Genomic DNA, 15,309 nt, shown 5'->3' on the forward strand with positions numbered 1-15,309 from the left:
TTTTTATTTACTGTAGTTGACATTTACTCGGACTCATAGCATATGGGTTTACAGTGATATGTTTATGTTTCCAGGCAAATAATACTCACTTTATAAGGGAAAACATTTCACTAAGTAACACTGCAGGATGTATCAAGAAAGTTACACCCGGGGGCAGCTAGGTGGCACAGTGGATACAGCACTGGCCCTGAAGTCAGGAGGACCTGAGTTCAAATCTGGTCTCAGACCAAACACTTGACACTTAGTTGCTGTGTGACCGTGGGCAAGTCACTTAACCCCAACTGCCTAAAAAAATTTAAAAAATTTTAAAAAGTTAAAAAAAAAAAAGAAAGTTACATCCCATGAGCCACTGAAATCTTCTGGTAACACCATTAGGCTGTGAGCTGTCTTCTCCATTGAGTTGAGGCTACTACTCATTGACATCTTCCTGAACTACACTCCACTGAAGTTTTCACTGCATCACAACTGTAAGCACATGTAGTTTATAGCCTCAGATCTTTTCCCACTATTTTGTGATTATACATGCCAGTCAGGCCAATCCAGCTAACTAGCTAAAGAAGTTTCTAGGCATGTAATGCTCACTTTTGAACTGAACTACTCTGCTGTTCATAAAGATTTTCAGTTTGAATTGTTATTTGAGTATGGGTCAGAAAATTCTTTTTAACTCCTAGCAAACATCTAGATGCTAGCCTAGATTCCTGAGTAAATCAACTCTGGAGACTGGTCTAGATTGGGTCCATGCAGATTACTTCAGTAATAAGATTGAATTGATAGGTGGAATTGTAAGGGCCAATGGCATCTACCCTACTCCCCTCAGCAACCAATTACTGTATTCGCTATTGACACTTTGCAAAATTGAAATAATTAACTAAAATATTATATTCTCAACTGTATATATGCAAAAGAGTTAATTATACTTGTTTTATAATTAGCATAATATTAGGATGCTGGTTCTTTACATTATGAAATAAAACTAAAAAAATCACTTCATTCTAATTTTAAAATGAGAAAAAGAAAATCTGAATAATTTGGATACAATTTGCTTTTTACAATACAATTCTACTAAATAAATAATGATATGATTTTTATAGTACCATTCTACTAAATTTATATAGGAAGTAAATAGGAATCTACCACACAGTATCAAACGGTTAACTCTCACAGAATCACAAAATCTTACTGTTGGAAGAGAATTATGAGGCCAACTACTAAACCAACCTTAGAACTCTATCAATATGAAAGACTCTAAATTTAATCTATGTTGATGTTCAGTTGTTTCAGTCCTGTCTGACTCTTCATGACCCCTTTTGGGGTTTTCTTGGCAGAGATACTGGAGCGGTTTGCCATTTCCATCTCTAGCTCATTTTACAGATGAGGAAACTGAAGCAAACTAGGTTAAGTGACTGGCCCTGGGTGACACAGCTAGTAAGTGTCTGAGGCCAAATTTAAACTCAGAAAGTTTGAGTCTTCCTGACTCCAGGCCCAGCACACTCTCTCCATTGTGCCTTTAATCATAGGTAAGTCTCATGAAATATCATTTTCATATTAAGAGAATAACTTAAAACCACAGAAATTCTAAAATGATTCTCACTTAGCAATTATACTCTTCTGTCACAGAATACTTTTCATTTGAGGCTCTCAAAAGGCTTCAAAAGATTAATTTATGTATGATGTGCCCTATGAAGTATAGTGTTATTAACCTTTTTCTATAAAAAAGTAAACAGGCACAATGAAGCTAACTCATGTGTCCAAGGCCACCTAACAAGCTGCAAATGTGGAAATCAAATGCATAAATCTCTACTTAAGTCATTCTCTTTCTAACCTTTATGTACTGTTGCCTTCTAATTACAACATATTCCACATTAAACAAGACAATGCCTGTTTTGGAAGAAAATAAAAATTCAGATAACTTTAATCATTAGGTTTATTAAATAACAGTAAAATTCTATAATCAGACTATCATATGAGCACAGAGATCACATGATCACATGGCTCTCTGCTGCAATGGTGTACATGCCAGATTAAGGCTGAGAGACGTGATGAAAAACAAGCAGAGGAGATAATTTAAGTTAAAATCCATATGGGTAAAAAAAGTGCCATTTAGTTGTATTCAGAAGATTTATTAATATACAGAGTTAGATGTAGCTACCAACTAGCTTTAAACACATTACAAACAGGACAATTCAACCACAAATGCAAGTCAGTTTGGCAAAACTTCAGAAGAAAATCGTCTCTTACGTAATAACAGGAATGTAGCCATATTAATCACATTTCATTCTGACAACCTTCATCACATTAAAGTACAGATAAGCTATAAGTAGTTTAATTTTTTTTTAAAAATCCAAAAATAGCTAAAATCCATCAAATCTTATTCCATAAACCCACATGTATTCAGCACTTACATATTTGCAAAATTCTTTACCATCACTGTGAAATTAAAAAGCCAAGTAATTCGTTTAGAGAAATGACAGCAAAAAATAACTCTGAAAAATAGATGAACTAAGATACAATACTATATAAGGGAGTAAATGACAAAAAAACCACTAGGAAAAAACAAACTGAAAATACTATTGATATAAAATTTTCTCTTACTTGCTTATTCAAGACAGATCCTTCACTCCTAAGTAGAACTATCCTAATATTCAGCATCAGTTTAGACTACCAGATGACCAACATGCCAATCTAATTATGGATCTTTTCAGAGTATACACTGGTATCTAATGCAGAGCTAAAAGCAGCCTGCTGCTACCAGGAAAAGGCCAAGAAGATTTTGGGGGTGGAGTCTAAGTAACCAAGCCAAATTAGTTAACTCCTGCGGAATCATGCAAGTTCACATAATTTTTCTGGGAGGGGAAGTAAGGTCTAGATGTGTGATTTAACCGATGTTGAGAATTCCTGATGCAGAACCTCATATATAGCCTTTTTTGTTGTTGTTGTTGTTGTTGTTGTTACAATACATAGGAAAAGATACTTTTTGTATTAGGCACTTTCAGAACAGTGCAAAGAAAGGAATGGTGAGTACTTGTCACTATTCAATTTCATTTAAAAAAAAAAGTACTATTGATTTCTATTCATCCAAAAATACATATTTTTTAAAAGTCTAGCTATGCTACTTCCCTGCTCAAGGAACTTTAATGTATTCCTACTGCCTCTAGGAGAAACACAAACTATCTAGTTTGACATTTACAGGCCTTTCACAATCTGGCTTCAGACTTTCTCCAAATTTAATACATATTAACTCCTCTTCATAGATTCTACTATCCTAGGCAAAACGTGGCCTACTTGGGTGTTTCTGAATTTCCCTCCTGGCTTTGCCCAGGCTTTCATCATGCCTGGAAGGCATTTCCTTATTATATGCTACCTTAGAGCTGAAGAAGAGCCAAATCTCCACCAAGAAACTTTCCCTGATGCTAGTTAGTGCTGGCTGCCTCCTAAAATAATCCTGTTTACACTGGACTTCTTACAAGAATCTCTTCCTTTCCCCAAGGTTAAAAGTCAGGGCCTTGAGGGCAGGTTCCCTTCTTTTGGGCTGGTCTATATTTATCCAGAGCTGTAATTTCATTGACACAGGGAGCTCCTAGAGAAGAAATTCTATCAATGTAGAATAGTAAATGTTTTGCAGCATTAAGGGTGTTGACTGGGTTTCTCAAAGATTAAGTGCCTTACCTAGTGGCCCAAAAAGGCCTTCCTGTGAAGTTAGCTTTCTATTCACTACACCAAACACTTCTCACCTTGCACATAAAAGGTTGCTTATTAGACTAGGAGGCTTAACTATTATATTTATCCCACAATAATCCTTAAAAAGAGAAGATAATTTGAAATCACAGTGGTGTGGAGGTGAACTGGGGTTTTTGAAGGCAATGCCAGGAGAGGACAATCTCTATAGATTCTATCATTCTAAAGAAGCTTCAAATAGTGTTGGGAATGGACTCTTTCTACTTTCTGTGAACCAGCTTAGCTAAGCATACAAAGAAATAGCATATCACTAGTAGAATGGACATACATACATACATACGTGTGTGTGTGTGTGTGTGTGTGTGTGTGTGTGTGTGTGTGTGTGTGTGTGAATCCTTTTGGCCATAACAGATGAAATATAAAATCATATGTGTACCAACTATGTTTGACTTAACGAAATCTAGGAAATTATCTTAAAGGGGTAAGTTGGAAAATTACCATTATGATATCATTTAATCAATATCTGCAGAGCAGCAAATAGTATCATCACCTGAAAGAATTAATGTACTTTGGGGCAGTTAGGTGGCGCAGTGGATAGAGCTTTGGCCTTGGAATCAGGAGGACCTCAGTTCAAATCCAGTCTCAGACACTTGATACTTACTAGCTGTGTGACCCTAAGCAAGTCACTTAACCCCAACTGCCTTACCAAAAAGAAAAAAAAAGAATTAATGTACTTTGTAAAGTAGTGATTCTCAAAAAAGCTACTGGCAACCACAAGAATACTATGATATAAAGAAAATTCAAAATATTTATTTGGGATTCACTTGTATCAAGGTGAGGGTCTTAACTAGTATTCAGAGAAAAGGAAGAGATGAATAACTTACAGTAACCCTAATACTGAAAATTCACCAAGGATTGAGAACACTGAGAAGACTTTAATTCTGTGAGGTGAAACATTCCTTGATTTCAAACCGAGAAGGCAGAATGACAAAAGAAAGGTAACTGAAAAAAAGATGAAATGTAATGGGGACAAATATAAGTCTTGCCCTTAGGCTGAAAATTTTAACTATGCAATCTTAGGAGGACTGTGTTTAATTTGAGCCACAGTTTAAAAGGATCACTAACAAAGGGGTAGTGTGTCCTGAGGAAAGTGAAGAGAATGGTTAGGAATCTGTAAACTGAGGTTTGGTGTAGAAATAGAAGACTTCTGAAGGTTTGATTATTATTTTCAAATATCTAAAAGGTTTTTATTTGAAAGAGGACTTACTCTTTTCAAAAAGCAGAATAAGAATGAATGGATAGAAATTATATGAAGGCAGATTTCAAATTAATATATAGTCTAACACACAGAACCGACCACAGGCAAATGCAAGATAGTAAATATCTAAACTAGGCCACAAAACCTAATTTATTTATTCCTTCATGTACTCAAGTACAATATTATAGAATCTAACCACTATCTGTTAATGATGTTTTTGGGAAACATGCTTTTACAAAATTCCAAAATAAAATTCTGATACATATGCTCTGTTATAGAATATAATCCCTTTACCTTCTACATTAAGCAAGAAAGATTTTTACAACTCGACTTGAAACGTACAAGTGATCTGAGCTGGCAGGAGTTCTCTCATCTGGAGTTCCCAGCTTTGAACTCAGACAATAAGCCTTTGTAAGAGTTCACCATGTGCTAGGTACCTGTGCTAAATGCCTAGAATACGAACAAAGGCAAAAGCACAGTTCCTGCCCCCCAAGAATTTCACATTCTATTGGGGGAGAAAACTATCTATATACACAAGATAAATATAGAACATAAACAGAAGGTAATCACAGATCTTCCTTTCTACCTTCCTTGCAAAAATAATTTTTTAAAAACCATAAATTTACAACACATCAAAAAGACCAAATAACTGCCTCCAAAAATCATTTAATATATTGCACAAGTATGGTCTAGCAACTAGAGTGATGACCTTGAAGAGCTCCTGCAGCCTTCTCCTGTTATCACATTAGTCAGCGAATTTGTCATTTTAGCGGCCACCTTAGAAGACTAGTAAAATATATATAGTCTTGGAAGGATATGCTATGATTACAGAATGGAAGAAGCCAAGATAAGAGGAGTCTGGAAACATGGCAGTAGCAATTCCTTAAGACAAGGTGAGGGGACAACCACTGAGTAGGGATGGTTCAAACAGGGTCCAGAGGGATTCCATGCTTTGGATAGTTGAAGGGGAGGAGTTCTAAGATTAACTCACCTCTAAAAGTGGGGATTATTAATTTAGATGAGTCAAAGCACATGTACAGAAGCTTTCTTTTATTCTTTCTAAAGAACTTCAGGTAATTATTTAGAAAGATCCCTGAGGATTGGTTAAATTTCAATTGCTGATTCTGATCTGGTTCAAACCTTCCTTTTACAGATAAGAAAACTGAGGTTCAAAGAGACTAAATCACTTTAGGATTACTCTTGTTGTTGATCAGAGGTATCTCTAGTAGAGAGGAAACCATGATCCTCAAAAGTAAAAGCTGAGAAAATAAGTAACAGTGGTATATTCTCTTCAATTACTATATACTTCATTTTAAGGAACAAATAATCTTTTTAATAAATATGTTCCTAAAGAGTTAAATATAGCATACAATAGATTTTGAAAAACTGGATTCCATTACAAATGCATCCAGAGTACAATAGAAAGAATGAGACTTCTCTGTGGGATGGTATGAAAAATAAGAAATCTAAAAGTCACAGGTGACATGTTACAGAGGCAATTTAAAATGCAAAAAATACACCAAGTAAAATCATGTGGCAAGGATAACATAACACAGCTGGCCTCTCCAACTAGGGACCTCACAGGACCCAAAATGACTGACAGGGGAAGTTAAGAAATTGGTAGTAGGGTCAACTGGTCTAGGTTTTTGCAAAAGGATTGAAAAAAAAAGAAAAAGAAAGTAAGTTTTGGTATTCATTTAGATTTCAATTAAAATCTTAAAAAGTGAGGGCAGATTCAAGAATATACTATAGATCTAAATGCAACATAGGAGCTGATTATAAGAATGCTGTAGTGAAAACTTTAGTAACACCAATAATTCATTTGAAATGTAAACATGTATCTTCTAATTTCCCTATTTCTTCCTAAATTAAATATTTAATTATGACACTAACTCAACTCATGTTTGTTCTCCTACTTGTCTGACCAATTCTTCTCAATCTGTTTTGCTGGATTATCATCCATGTCTTGCCTACTCTGAACAGGTGTAAGGAAGAGCTCTTTCCTGGGCCTTCCTATACTTTTTATACTTTCTCTTTTTGAGACCTGATAGGTTCTCATTCAATGGTCATATATATACAAATGATTCACAAATTTATACGTCTAGTACTAGGCCTTATCTCTCTTGAACTCCAGGCCCCTATCTCTCTCTGCTGGACATTTCCAACAGTATTTCCCAGATATCGCAAAACCAATAAATTTAGAAGAGGATTTACTATGACTATCTTTAAAAAGGGTATTCTTTTTTTTTTTACTAATTTATTTTTTTTTAGTTTTCAACATTCACATCCACAAGATTTTGAGTTCCAAATTTTCTCCCCATCTCGTCCCTCTCCCTACTCCAAGATAGCATGCATTCTGAATACCCCTTCCCCTAATCTGCTCTCTCTTCTATTCCTTCCCCATTCTCTTATCCACTTCCCCTTCAATTTTCCTGTAGGGTAGGGTAGATTTTTATACCCCATTTCCTGTATATCTTATTTCCCAATTGCATGTGAAAACAATTTTTTTTAAACATTTGTTTTTAAAACTTTGGGTTCCAAATTTTCTCCCTTCTTCCCTCCCTACTCACCCTCATTGAGAAGGCAAGCAACTCGATACAGGTTATACATGTCATGCAAAACACTTCCATAGTAGACATGTGAAAAACTAACTATATTTCCCTTAATCCTGTCCTGTCCCCCATTTATTGTATTCTCTTTTTTGACCCTGTCCCTTCTTAGAAGTGTTTGCTTCTGATTACCCCCTCCCCCAGTTCGCCCTCCCCTCTATCACCCTCCTGCTGTCTTGTCCCCCAACCCCATTTTCCTACAGGGTAAGATAGAGTTCCATACCCAACTGAGTGTGTATGTTATTCCCTCCTCAAACCAAATCCGATGAGAATAAGATTCACTCATTTTCTCTCACCTTCCCCCATTTCCCCTCCAGTGTAAAAGCCTTAAAAGAGGTATTCTTGATCTTTATTTTGTGTCATGGGCTCCTCTGGTAGTTTAGTGAAGCCTACAGAACACTTCTCAGAGTAATATTTTAAATGCATAAAATAAAATAAGAGAATATTACAAAGAAAACCCAATCTTATTGAAATATTTTTTAAAAATTCACAGATCCCCTGAAATCTTCTGCTATAATTCCACACCTCCTACTAACTTTCCACCAATCACCCAGATTCACTACCTAGGAATTGTCTTCAAATTTTTTCTCCTTCACCTCCTTATAAATAATCAGCTGTATTCCTCAGTAAAATGCAAGCTATTTAGGATCACAGATTTAGAGGAAGGAAGTACCTTAAGAATAATCTAGAGCAGAGGTCCTTAACTCTGGAGTCCATGGATAGATTTAAGAAGGTCTATGAACTTGGATGGGGAGAAAAATTACATTTTTATTTTCACTAACTTCACTAACTTTATTTTCTTTAATTATGAATATTTTTAAAAGTATCCTAAGAAGGGGTCCACAGGCTTCACCACATTGCCAAAGGGTTCATAACACAAAAAAAGGTTTAAGAACTTTTGATGTAGATTAAGTGACTTGCCTAAGGTAACACAAATAATAAGTGACTGAGCCGGGACCTAAACCTATTTTTCCTGCTTCCAAATCAATGCCTTCCCCATGGCACAAAGCCACCTCCCTTGAGAAAAGAAACTGGTTTTTAAACTTCCACATCCTACTATAGCATCTAGCACATGATTAAGCCTTTACAACTATATCCTATTTTATCAACTGATCATTGTAGTCACAACTTATATTTCATCATCATTTGAAATTATTCAACTGAGAAAACACTGAAATAAGAAATTCCTCTCTCTCACCATAATCTCCTATTCCTTCAAACTTTCGCTTCCTAATATAATCTTAAGGTTCATTAAGAGAGACTAAGAAACATGATGGTAACACTGTACTTGACCCTGGTTAGACCATATTTGAATACAGCGTATTTATGAAATGAAACCAAGATGACAGGGAGACTAAGATCATGCCAGACAAGGATCAACTGATGAAAGCCAAAATGTTTAACCAATTAAAGAAAATACTTGGAGGGGTCAGGGAGAAGTGATGGTTGTGTTTAAGTACTTGAAGGACTCATGGGGCAATGGAATTAATTAATTAATTAATCTCTTTGGATCCCAGGATAAAACCAGCAAAAATGCAAGAAAGGAAAATATAGATTCGATGTAAAATAAAACTTCTGAACTGCAGCTGTCCAAAAGTTGTTCAAAGCACAGTGAATTTTCTATCAGCAGACTAGATGACCACTTATCAAATACGTTTTAGAAGGGATTCTTCTTTTTCTTAATAATGACAACAAAAAACAATAATAATATTTATGTAGTGCTTTAAAGTTTGCATAGCTCTTTATAAGTATTATCTCATTTAGGAAGTAGATGCTCTTATTATCCCCATTTTACAACTGAGGAAAGTGATGCAGACAGAAGTTAAATGACCTGCCCGGGGTAAGTGTCTGAGGTCATATTTGAACTCAGGTCTTCCTGACTCTAGGCACAGTGCTTTCTCTACATGATATAGAGCTGGAAGAAACCCTAGCTGGAAGAAACTCTACGTCTGAATAGGTTAAATGATTTGCCCAGAGTTATACAGTTAGTAGTAGCAGATGCAAGATTCAAACTCAGGTCCCCTAATTCCATATTCCAGGGCTCTTTCCAGCACATCAGCCCTTCTCTTCATTTGGGCATAGGTTGGACTGGATGACCACTTCTGAGGTCCTTTTCAACTACAAAGAGTACTAAAGAGCAGTTAATAATGGTTCAATGTCAACTTGGGAGGATTCTTCAAATAAATGCCCTCAGTATTGGTGCATGCCCTGAATTGCTTAATGATTTTACTAATGACTTGGACAAAAGGATGGATAGAAGGCTTATTAAATTTGCAGATGACAAAAAAACTGGAAAGAATAGTTAAAACAGTGGATGATTGGGTCAGGATACAAAAAGATCTTCACAGGCAACAGGAAGGAGAAAAATCTATTCTTACAACTGGGCTAAAAAAAAAAGTTGACTTCATGAGGTGAAAGAAAAAAAAGCAGTTGCTCTGAGAAGGATCTAGAGGTTTTAGTGGATTCCAAGCCCAACATGTATCAACCAGAAGATCCAATCTCGGTTCTGAGGTTACATTAAGCAAAGCGTAGCAGTTAGGACTTGGGAGGAGGTGACAGTTCTACTGTTCTTCTCCCTCCATAACTGGAGTATGATGCTTACTGTGGAATGCTATATTTTACAAACTACAGCTGAGCAGTGTGTCTGAATCAGGGTTAACATTTTTTGTGTCAGGTACCTCTTTGGCAATGTGGTAAAACATATGGCACCCTTTTCTGAATAATGCTTTTAAATTCAAAAATGATTACTAAACCAATTATTGTGAATTACAGCTATCAAAATATTAAGTAAACAAGTCCACAGACCCCACGTTTTAAGAAACTCTGATTTAAAAGATCACAGGATAATAGATTTCAAGTTCAAACTCCAATATAGCCCCTTCATTTTCCAGATGAAAAAAACTGAGGCCCAAAGAGAGGTTAAATGATGTGTTCAAGTAAGTAGCAGAAGCAGAAGCAGAATCTGAACCCAAGTCATCTTACTTGAAACCCAGCACTCTTTTCATTTTACCATGCTGTCCTCAAAATCATTTAATCTGAACCCCTTATTTTTACAGATAATAAAACTGAGGCATAAAGAAGTGAAATTATTTACCTGAAATCACACAATAAAAAGCAGAACTAGAGTTGGAACCTGGAACTTCTAACTAAAAAGCCAGTGCTCCTTCAACTATACCAACAAAAATTCCCAACAGCTGACCTATCTAATAGTAGTAGATAGCTCAGCAAAATGGGATCTCCTGGGAAGTAGTAGATTACCTATCCCCAGTGTCTTCAAGGGAAGGCTTGGTTATGATTTCTCAGGAATGTTGCAGTAGGGATTCCTATTCATGCCTTAAGATTGACTAGGTAAGCTCTGTGATCTTTCATCTCTCATATTCTGTGATTCATTATAATTTAACATACAGTAAAGTTGAGAGCCAACTGAAAAATGCAGATTTGCAATTCATTTGTGGCTAAATATCTTATCCACAGTTATGCTCAAAGACACTTCAAAGATTATGCCTTCATATGTAAAGGAACCTAACATAAGGAATCTTAACCTGTGATTATACTCAGCACTTCAGTTAAAGTTTTTGTCATCAACCTATTGGGAAGCACCATGATGAAAAGCACTAAATGCAGTAGTTAAACCACCATATATAGTTTTAAAAAATGCTCTTTTACCTGCACACCTAGAAACAAAATGAATTAGCAAAAGAGAAAAGATAAGAACTTTTTTTACTTAGTGCTCTCTTAATTTCAGAATGCTATTTTGAACTGTCACCTTGTTCCAAAATGATGCTTCCTACTCTTAAAAATCCAATTTAGCCTCTTTTACTATTTTACTAAAAACAAAACACAACTATTCTTTCTTATTCAATACTCATTTTCCTCAGCAGCACCAGAACCAAGTGTTTCTTTAAGTATAATGATGAGTAGAACTAAAAGGTATATGTACATTCTTACATACACATATGGGATGTTCCAAAAGTTTTAGTGCAATTTAAACTTTCAAAGCTTAAAACGGCACTAAGATTTTGGGATGCCCTATATACGTAAAAAGTTAAAGTAACTTCTTGAAAGCATTATAACTCTCAAAAGAGTTCAATAGAACAACCTTGTGTAAAAATTCAAACTTTTAAGTGGACCCATATGGAATGAAGGCTGATGCAATTACCTGCAACATAAGCTCACAGTCATCTCTTCCAACAAAAATCATTTCTCGTGGCAGCCTGTGGCGGGTGCCTCCACTGCTCACCAAAAACCAGGATGTTAAGCTCATTTTCTGCTCAGCTTCTAACTCTCTGGCAAGGCTACGTCATCCTGCAGAGAGAGGCAAAGAAAAACACATTCAGATATTTTTAGCTGTAGTCCCTACTCAAAAAACACTGTGAGTGGACATATAACAGAATTCAAATAAGTAGTACCGAGTAGCACGTGTGCTTTTTTAAATGGATTGTGTCCAGAGGAAATGAAACAAGCTACTAGATTAATACTGGTCAAATAAACCAAAAGATTTTTTGAGAAACTCAATTAAAAAAGGCATTAAAAACAAATTACCAGGTAGACTTGACACTAAAATACTTGACACAAGGAAAGAATTTTTGTATACCTCTTAACAATTCATAATTGTCACGTGAATTAATGTCAAGACAACACTAGTGTCATGTAGACATCAAGAAATTTTACTGGATAAATGGAAGGCAATCATTTTATTCGTAAGTGGCTACAGAGAAAACAAAAAAAGTGACACATTTGAAACAGTTTAAACAAAAGCAAATGAAATTCTACTTGCTTACTGAAGGATTGGTGAATGCAACAATGGCATCTAGTCTTCTCACAGATTCTCAATATATTTTCCATGAACATATTATTCTATTTGAATTCGCAAAATAATAAAATATTTTGAAATGGCAAAATAAAACAAGATACCATTCTACAGAGTAAAAAAAAACACAACTGAATAACATTAAGCATTATTTATATATGGCAAAGAACTGGTTCAACCCAAACAAGTTACTGAATTTAAGAAAAACACAAATAAGCTAATCTATGATCTTAATTCTCTCAAACTATATAACTTCATACTGACAATCTACATGAAATTCTAAGTCTCTCATTCAACAAACTACTTACTGCAGCTGCTCAATAGTTTTCCATCTGTCTTTTCTGACATATTGGACTGTTAGTAAATCCCCAGTCCATTTGATATGCATAACTCAGGGATGTTAGGAGAATTTTACATGAGAAAAAATTAATTTATATACAGTTTATAATGTGCACACATGAATATTATGAGATATTGAATACAGGTATTAGGATGTAGGTCAAGAGGAACACATTGACATTTATAAGGGAAAACTGAAAATAACTATATCAGGATGATAAAATGAAAGCTTTCAACCAAACTAAAGTATAATAGTAGACAGACACAGTGGATTATAGAGGGCAACCTTAGAATCAATGAACCATCTCTGACCCATATTATGTCCCAAGAACAAAATGCTTAACCTTTGATTATATTGAGCTATCCTCCAGCACTGTAAATTGGGAAGCCTTGCTATAGCTGCATAGGGAAAGAGAGTTTCTACACTGTGAACTCCTTTACATATCAATGAAATCCCAGGTCCTGAATCAAACAAAACAATGGGGGGAAAAAAAACTAAACATGTTACCTCATTTATTAATAGCTAAATGCAAGCAATGACTGCATCTAACAACATAGAAAATGTTCTGTGCTAAGAGTTGCTCATTAATCTACCATAAGGAGACAGATGTTTCCTTATTTGATCGCTGGGGCCATCATTTTCTTTTTAGGGATCTTTTCATTTATGTTATTGTAGTCATTGCATTGGGCTTTTTTAAACTTCTGTTTATTTTACTCTGCATTATCTCACACAACTCTTTCCAGGCTTTTCGGAATACCTTATATTCTACATTTACTATAAAATAATATTCTATTACATTCATATACCTTAGTTTTTTCAGATAACCCTTAATCTATAGGTACCAATTTTGTTTCTAGATCTTTACTACTTCAAAAAGTGATAATCTGAATATTTTGTTATACACAGCACTCCCAAAAGTCTTAGTCCAGTTTTAAACTATTAAAACATTTAAAGTTTTAGCTTAAAACTAAAAGTTTTAGTAGCTTTAAAACTATAACAGCTTTAAACAGCACTGAAACTTTTGGGACACTTCATAAACTGGACCATTATTTTTGTCTCTTGATTTTCTCAGGATATATGTCTCAAAGTGGGATCTCTGGGTCAAACTAGATGAGCATTTAATCACTTTTCTTGAGTAATTCCAAACTGTCCTCTATAACTGCTGGATCAACTCACAGTTCCTATTACCAACTTGCAGATTGTAAAGTAAAACTCCAAACTGCATTTATTTATAATTATTCTGTATATATTCATATGTACTTCCAGTTAAGAAGACATGAAAAGATATTAAGGAGCTCAGATCTCCCGTATATACCCAAGTGAATATCTGAACAGGATTCCAGATAAAGGAGACAAAGAAAACCAAAGAGAAATAGAAATAAGCTCCTTTATACAGTCAAAACTACACAAAAGATGGCCAGAAAGCATTGGAGTCTAGAAGAAGGGTCACACTATGGAAACCTATGCAAACTGTGGTACTATGTACACACAACTTAAGAGTGCTTGTAGAAAGGATGCTTCAGAGGAAAAAAGAAGTCTCATGCAGAGGATTCTGGCATGGTGAATGGGCTGCGGCCAATAAGGCTATATCCATCCTGCATCTGTACTAGGATAAGAAGCAAGGATAGCAGGCAGCCTGCAAATATGTCAGTCTGACCCTAACCTGACTCAGAATCCAGCATGAACTGAGTGGTCCTTGAGAAACGCAGCTTGAAGCTAATGGGAAAGCAATAAGAATGGAAGTGAGAGGCAACTCACAGACTTGGTCAGGAACCTGCAGATTAGTTATGCAGACCAAAGGTGAACATACATTAATGTCCCTTTGAACCAACATAGATTCAATTAACTAGCAGTAGCTGGGACCAGCAACAGTGTCCTGCAGTTCCAACTGGAAAGCAAATATACAATTGTGTTGCCCACTCCCAAACCAGAGTCTGGAGCTTATATAAAGCTCAGGCCAGAAAGACAGTGATTAAATGTCCTCCTAGATATGACAACTAAAGGCGAACCGAAATTTTGTAGGTCTCTGGCTGGAGTCACCCTGTAACACAGCACTTGATTCATGGAGAAAACAGCAGCAAGATCTAAGAGAAGAAGATCAGGACCAAACATGGCACTGGCAACCACTCCAGAAGCTCAGAGCCTGGCTCAAACACAAAAGTCCCAATTCAGAAAATAAAGAGGGGAAAAAAGACATCCATGATAAAGAATTGTTATGGAGCCAAGGATGCACAAGACAAATAGAGAAGAGAATATCTCAAGAACACCTACAAGCAAATCCTCAAAGAAAAACATAGTCTGGTCATAAGATCAACTACAATTCCTGAAAGAAATAAAGAAAATATTTAAAAACCATAAATGAAAGAAATCTTGAGTAAAAAAATTGGAAAAGAAATGAGAATACTTGTAAGTAGAATTCATAACTTAGTATGAGATACAAAACCTGACCCAAGTAACAGACTCTCCAAAAATCAGAATGGAACAAACAGAAGTTAATGACTCCATGAGACAACAGAATGTTAATACAAAGCCAGAAGACTAATAAAAGTACGCAAGAAAATATTAGGTAACTTGTAAAAAACAGACCTAGGGAAAAAATCAAGGAGAAAAAGAATCT

General features: G+C 35.5%; 1 protein-coding gene across 1 annotated transcript in view; it reads right to left on the minus strand.

The window, feature by feature from the left end:
- The window catches only part of CEP170 (centrosomal protein 170), a 182,595-nt gene that overhangs the window by 133,327 nt on the left and 33,959 nt on the right, over positions 1 to 15,309 (minus strand). The window contains 1 exon segment of the mRNA XM_078156262.1: positions 11,702 to 11,847. Within this exon segment, the coding sequence (XP_078012388.1) occupies positions 11,702 to 11,806 (105 nt within the window). The 5' untranslated portion in view covers positions 11,807 to 11,847.

Source organism: Phascolarctos cinereus, unplaced genomic scaffold (genome assembly GCF_003287225.1).
Source record: "Phascolarctos cinereus isolate Bilbo 61053 unplaced genomic scaffold, phaCin_HiC Scaffold_5;HRSCAF=322, whole genome shotgun sequence".
NCBI classification, from domain to species: Eukaryota; Metazoa; Chordata; class Mammalia; order Diprotodontia; family Phascolarctidae; genus Phascolarctos; species Phascolarctos cinereus.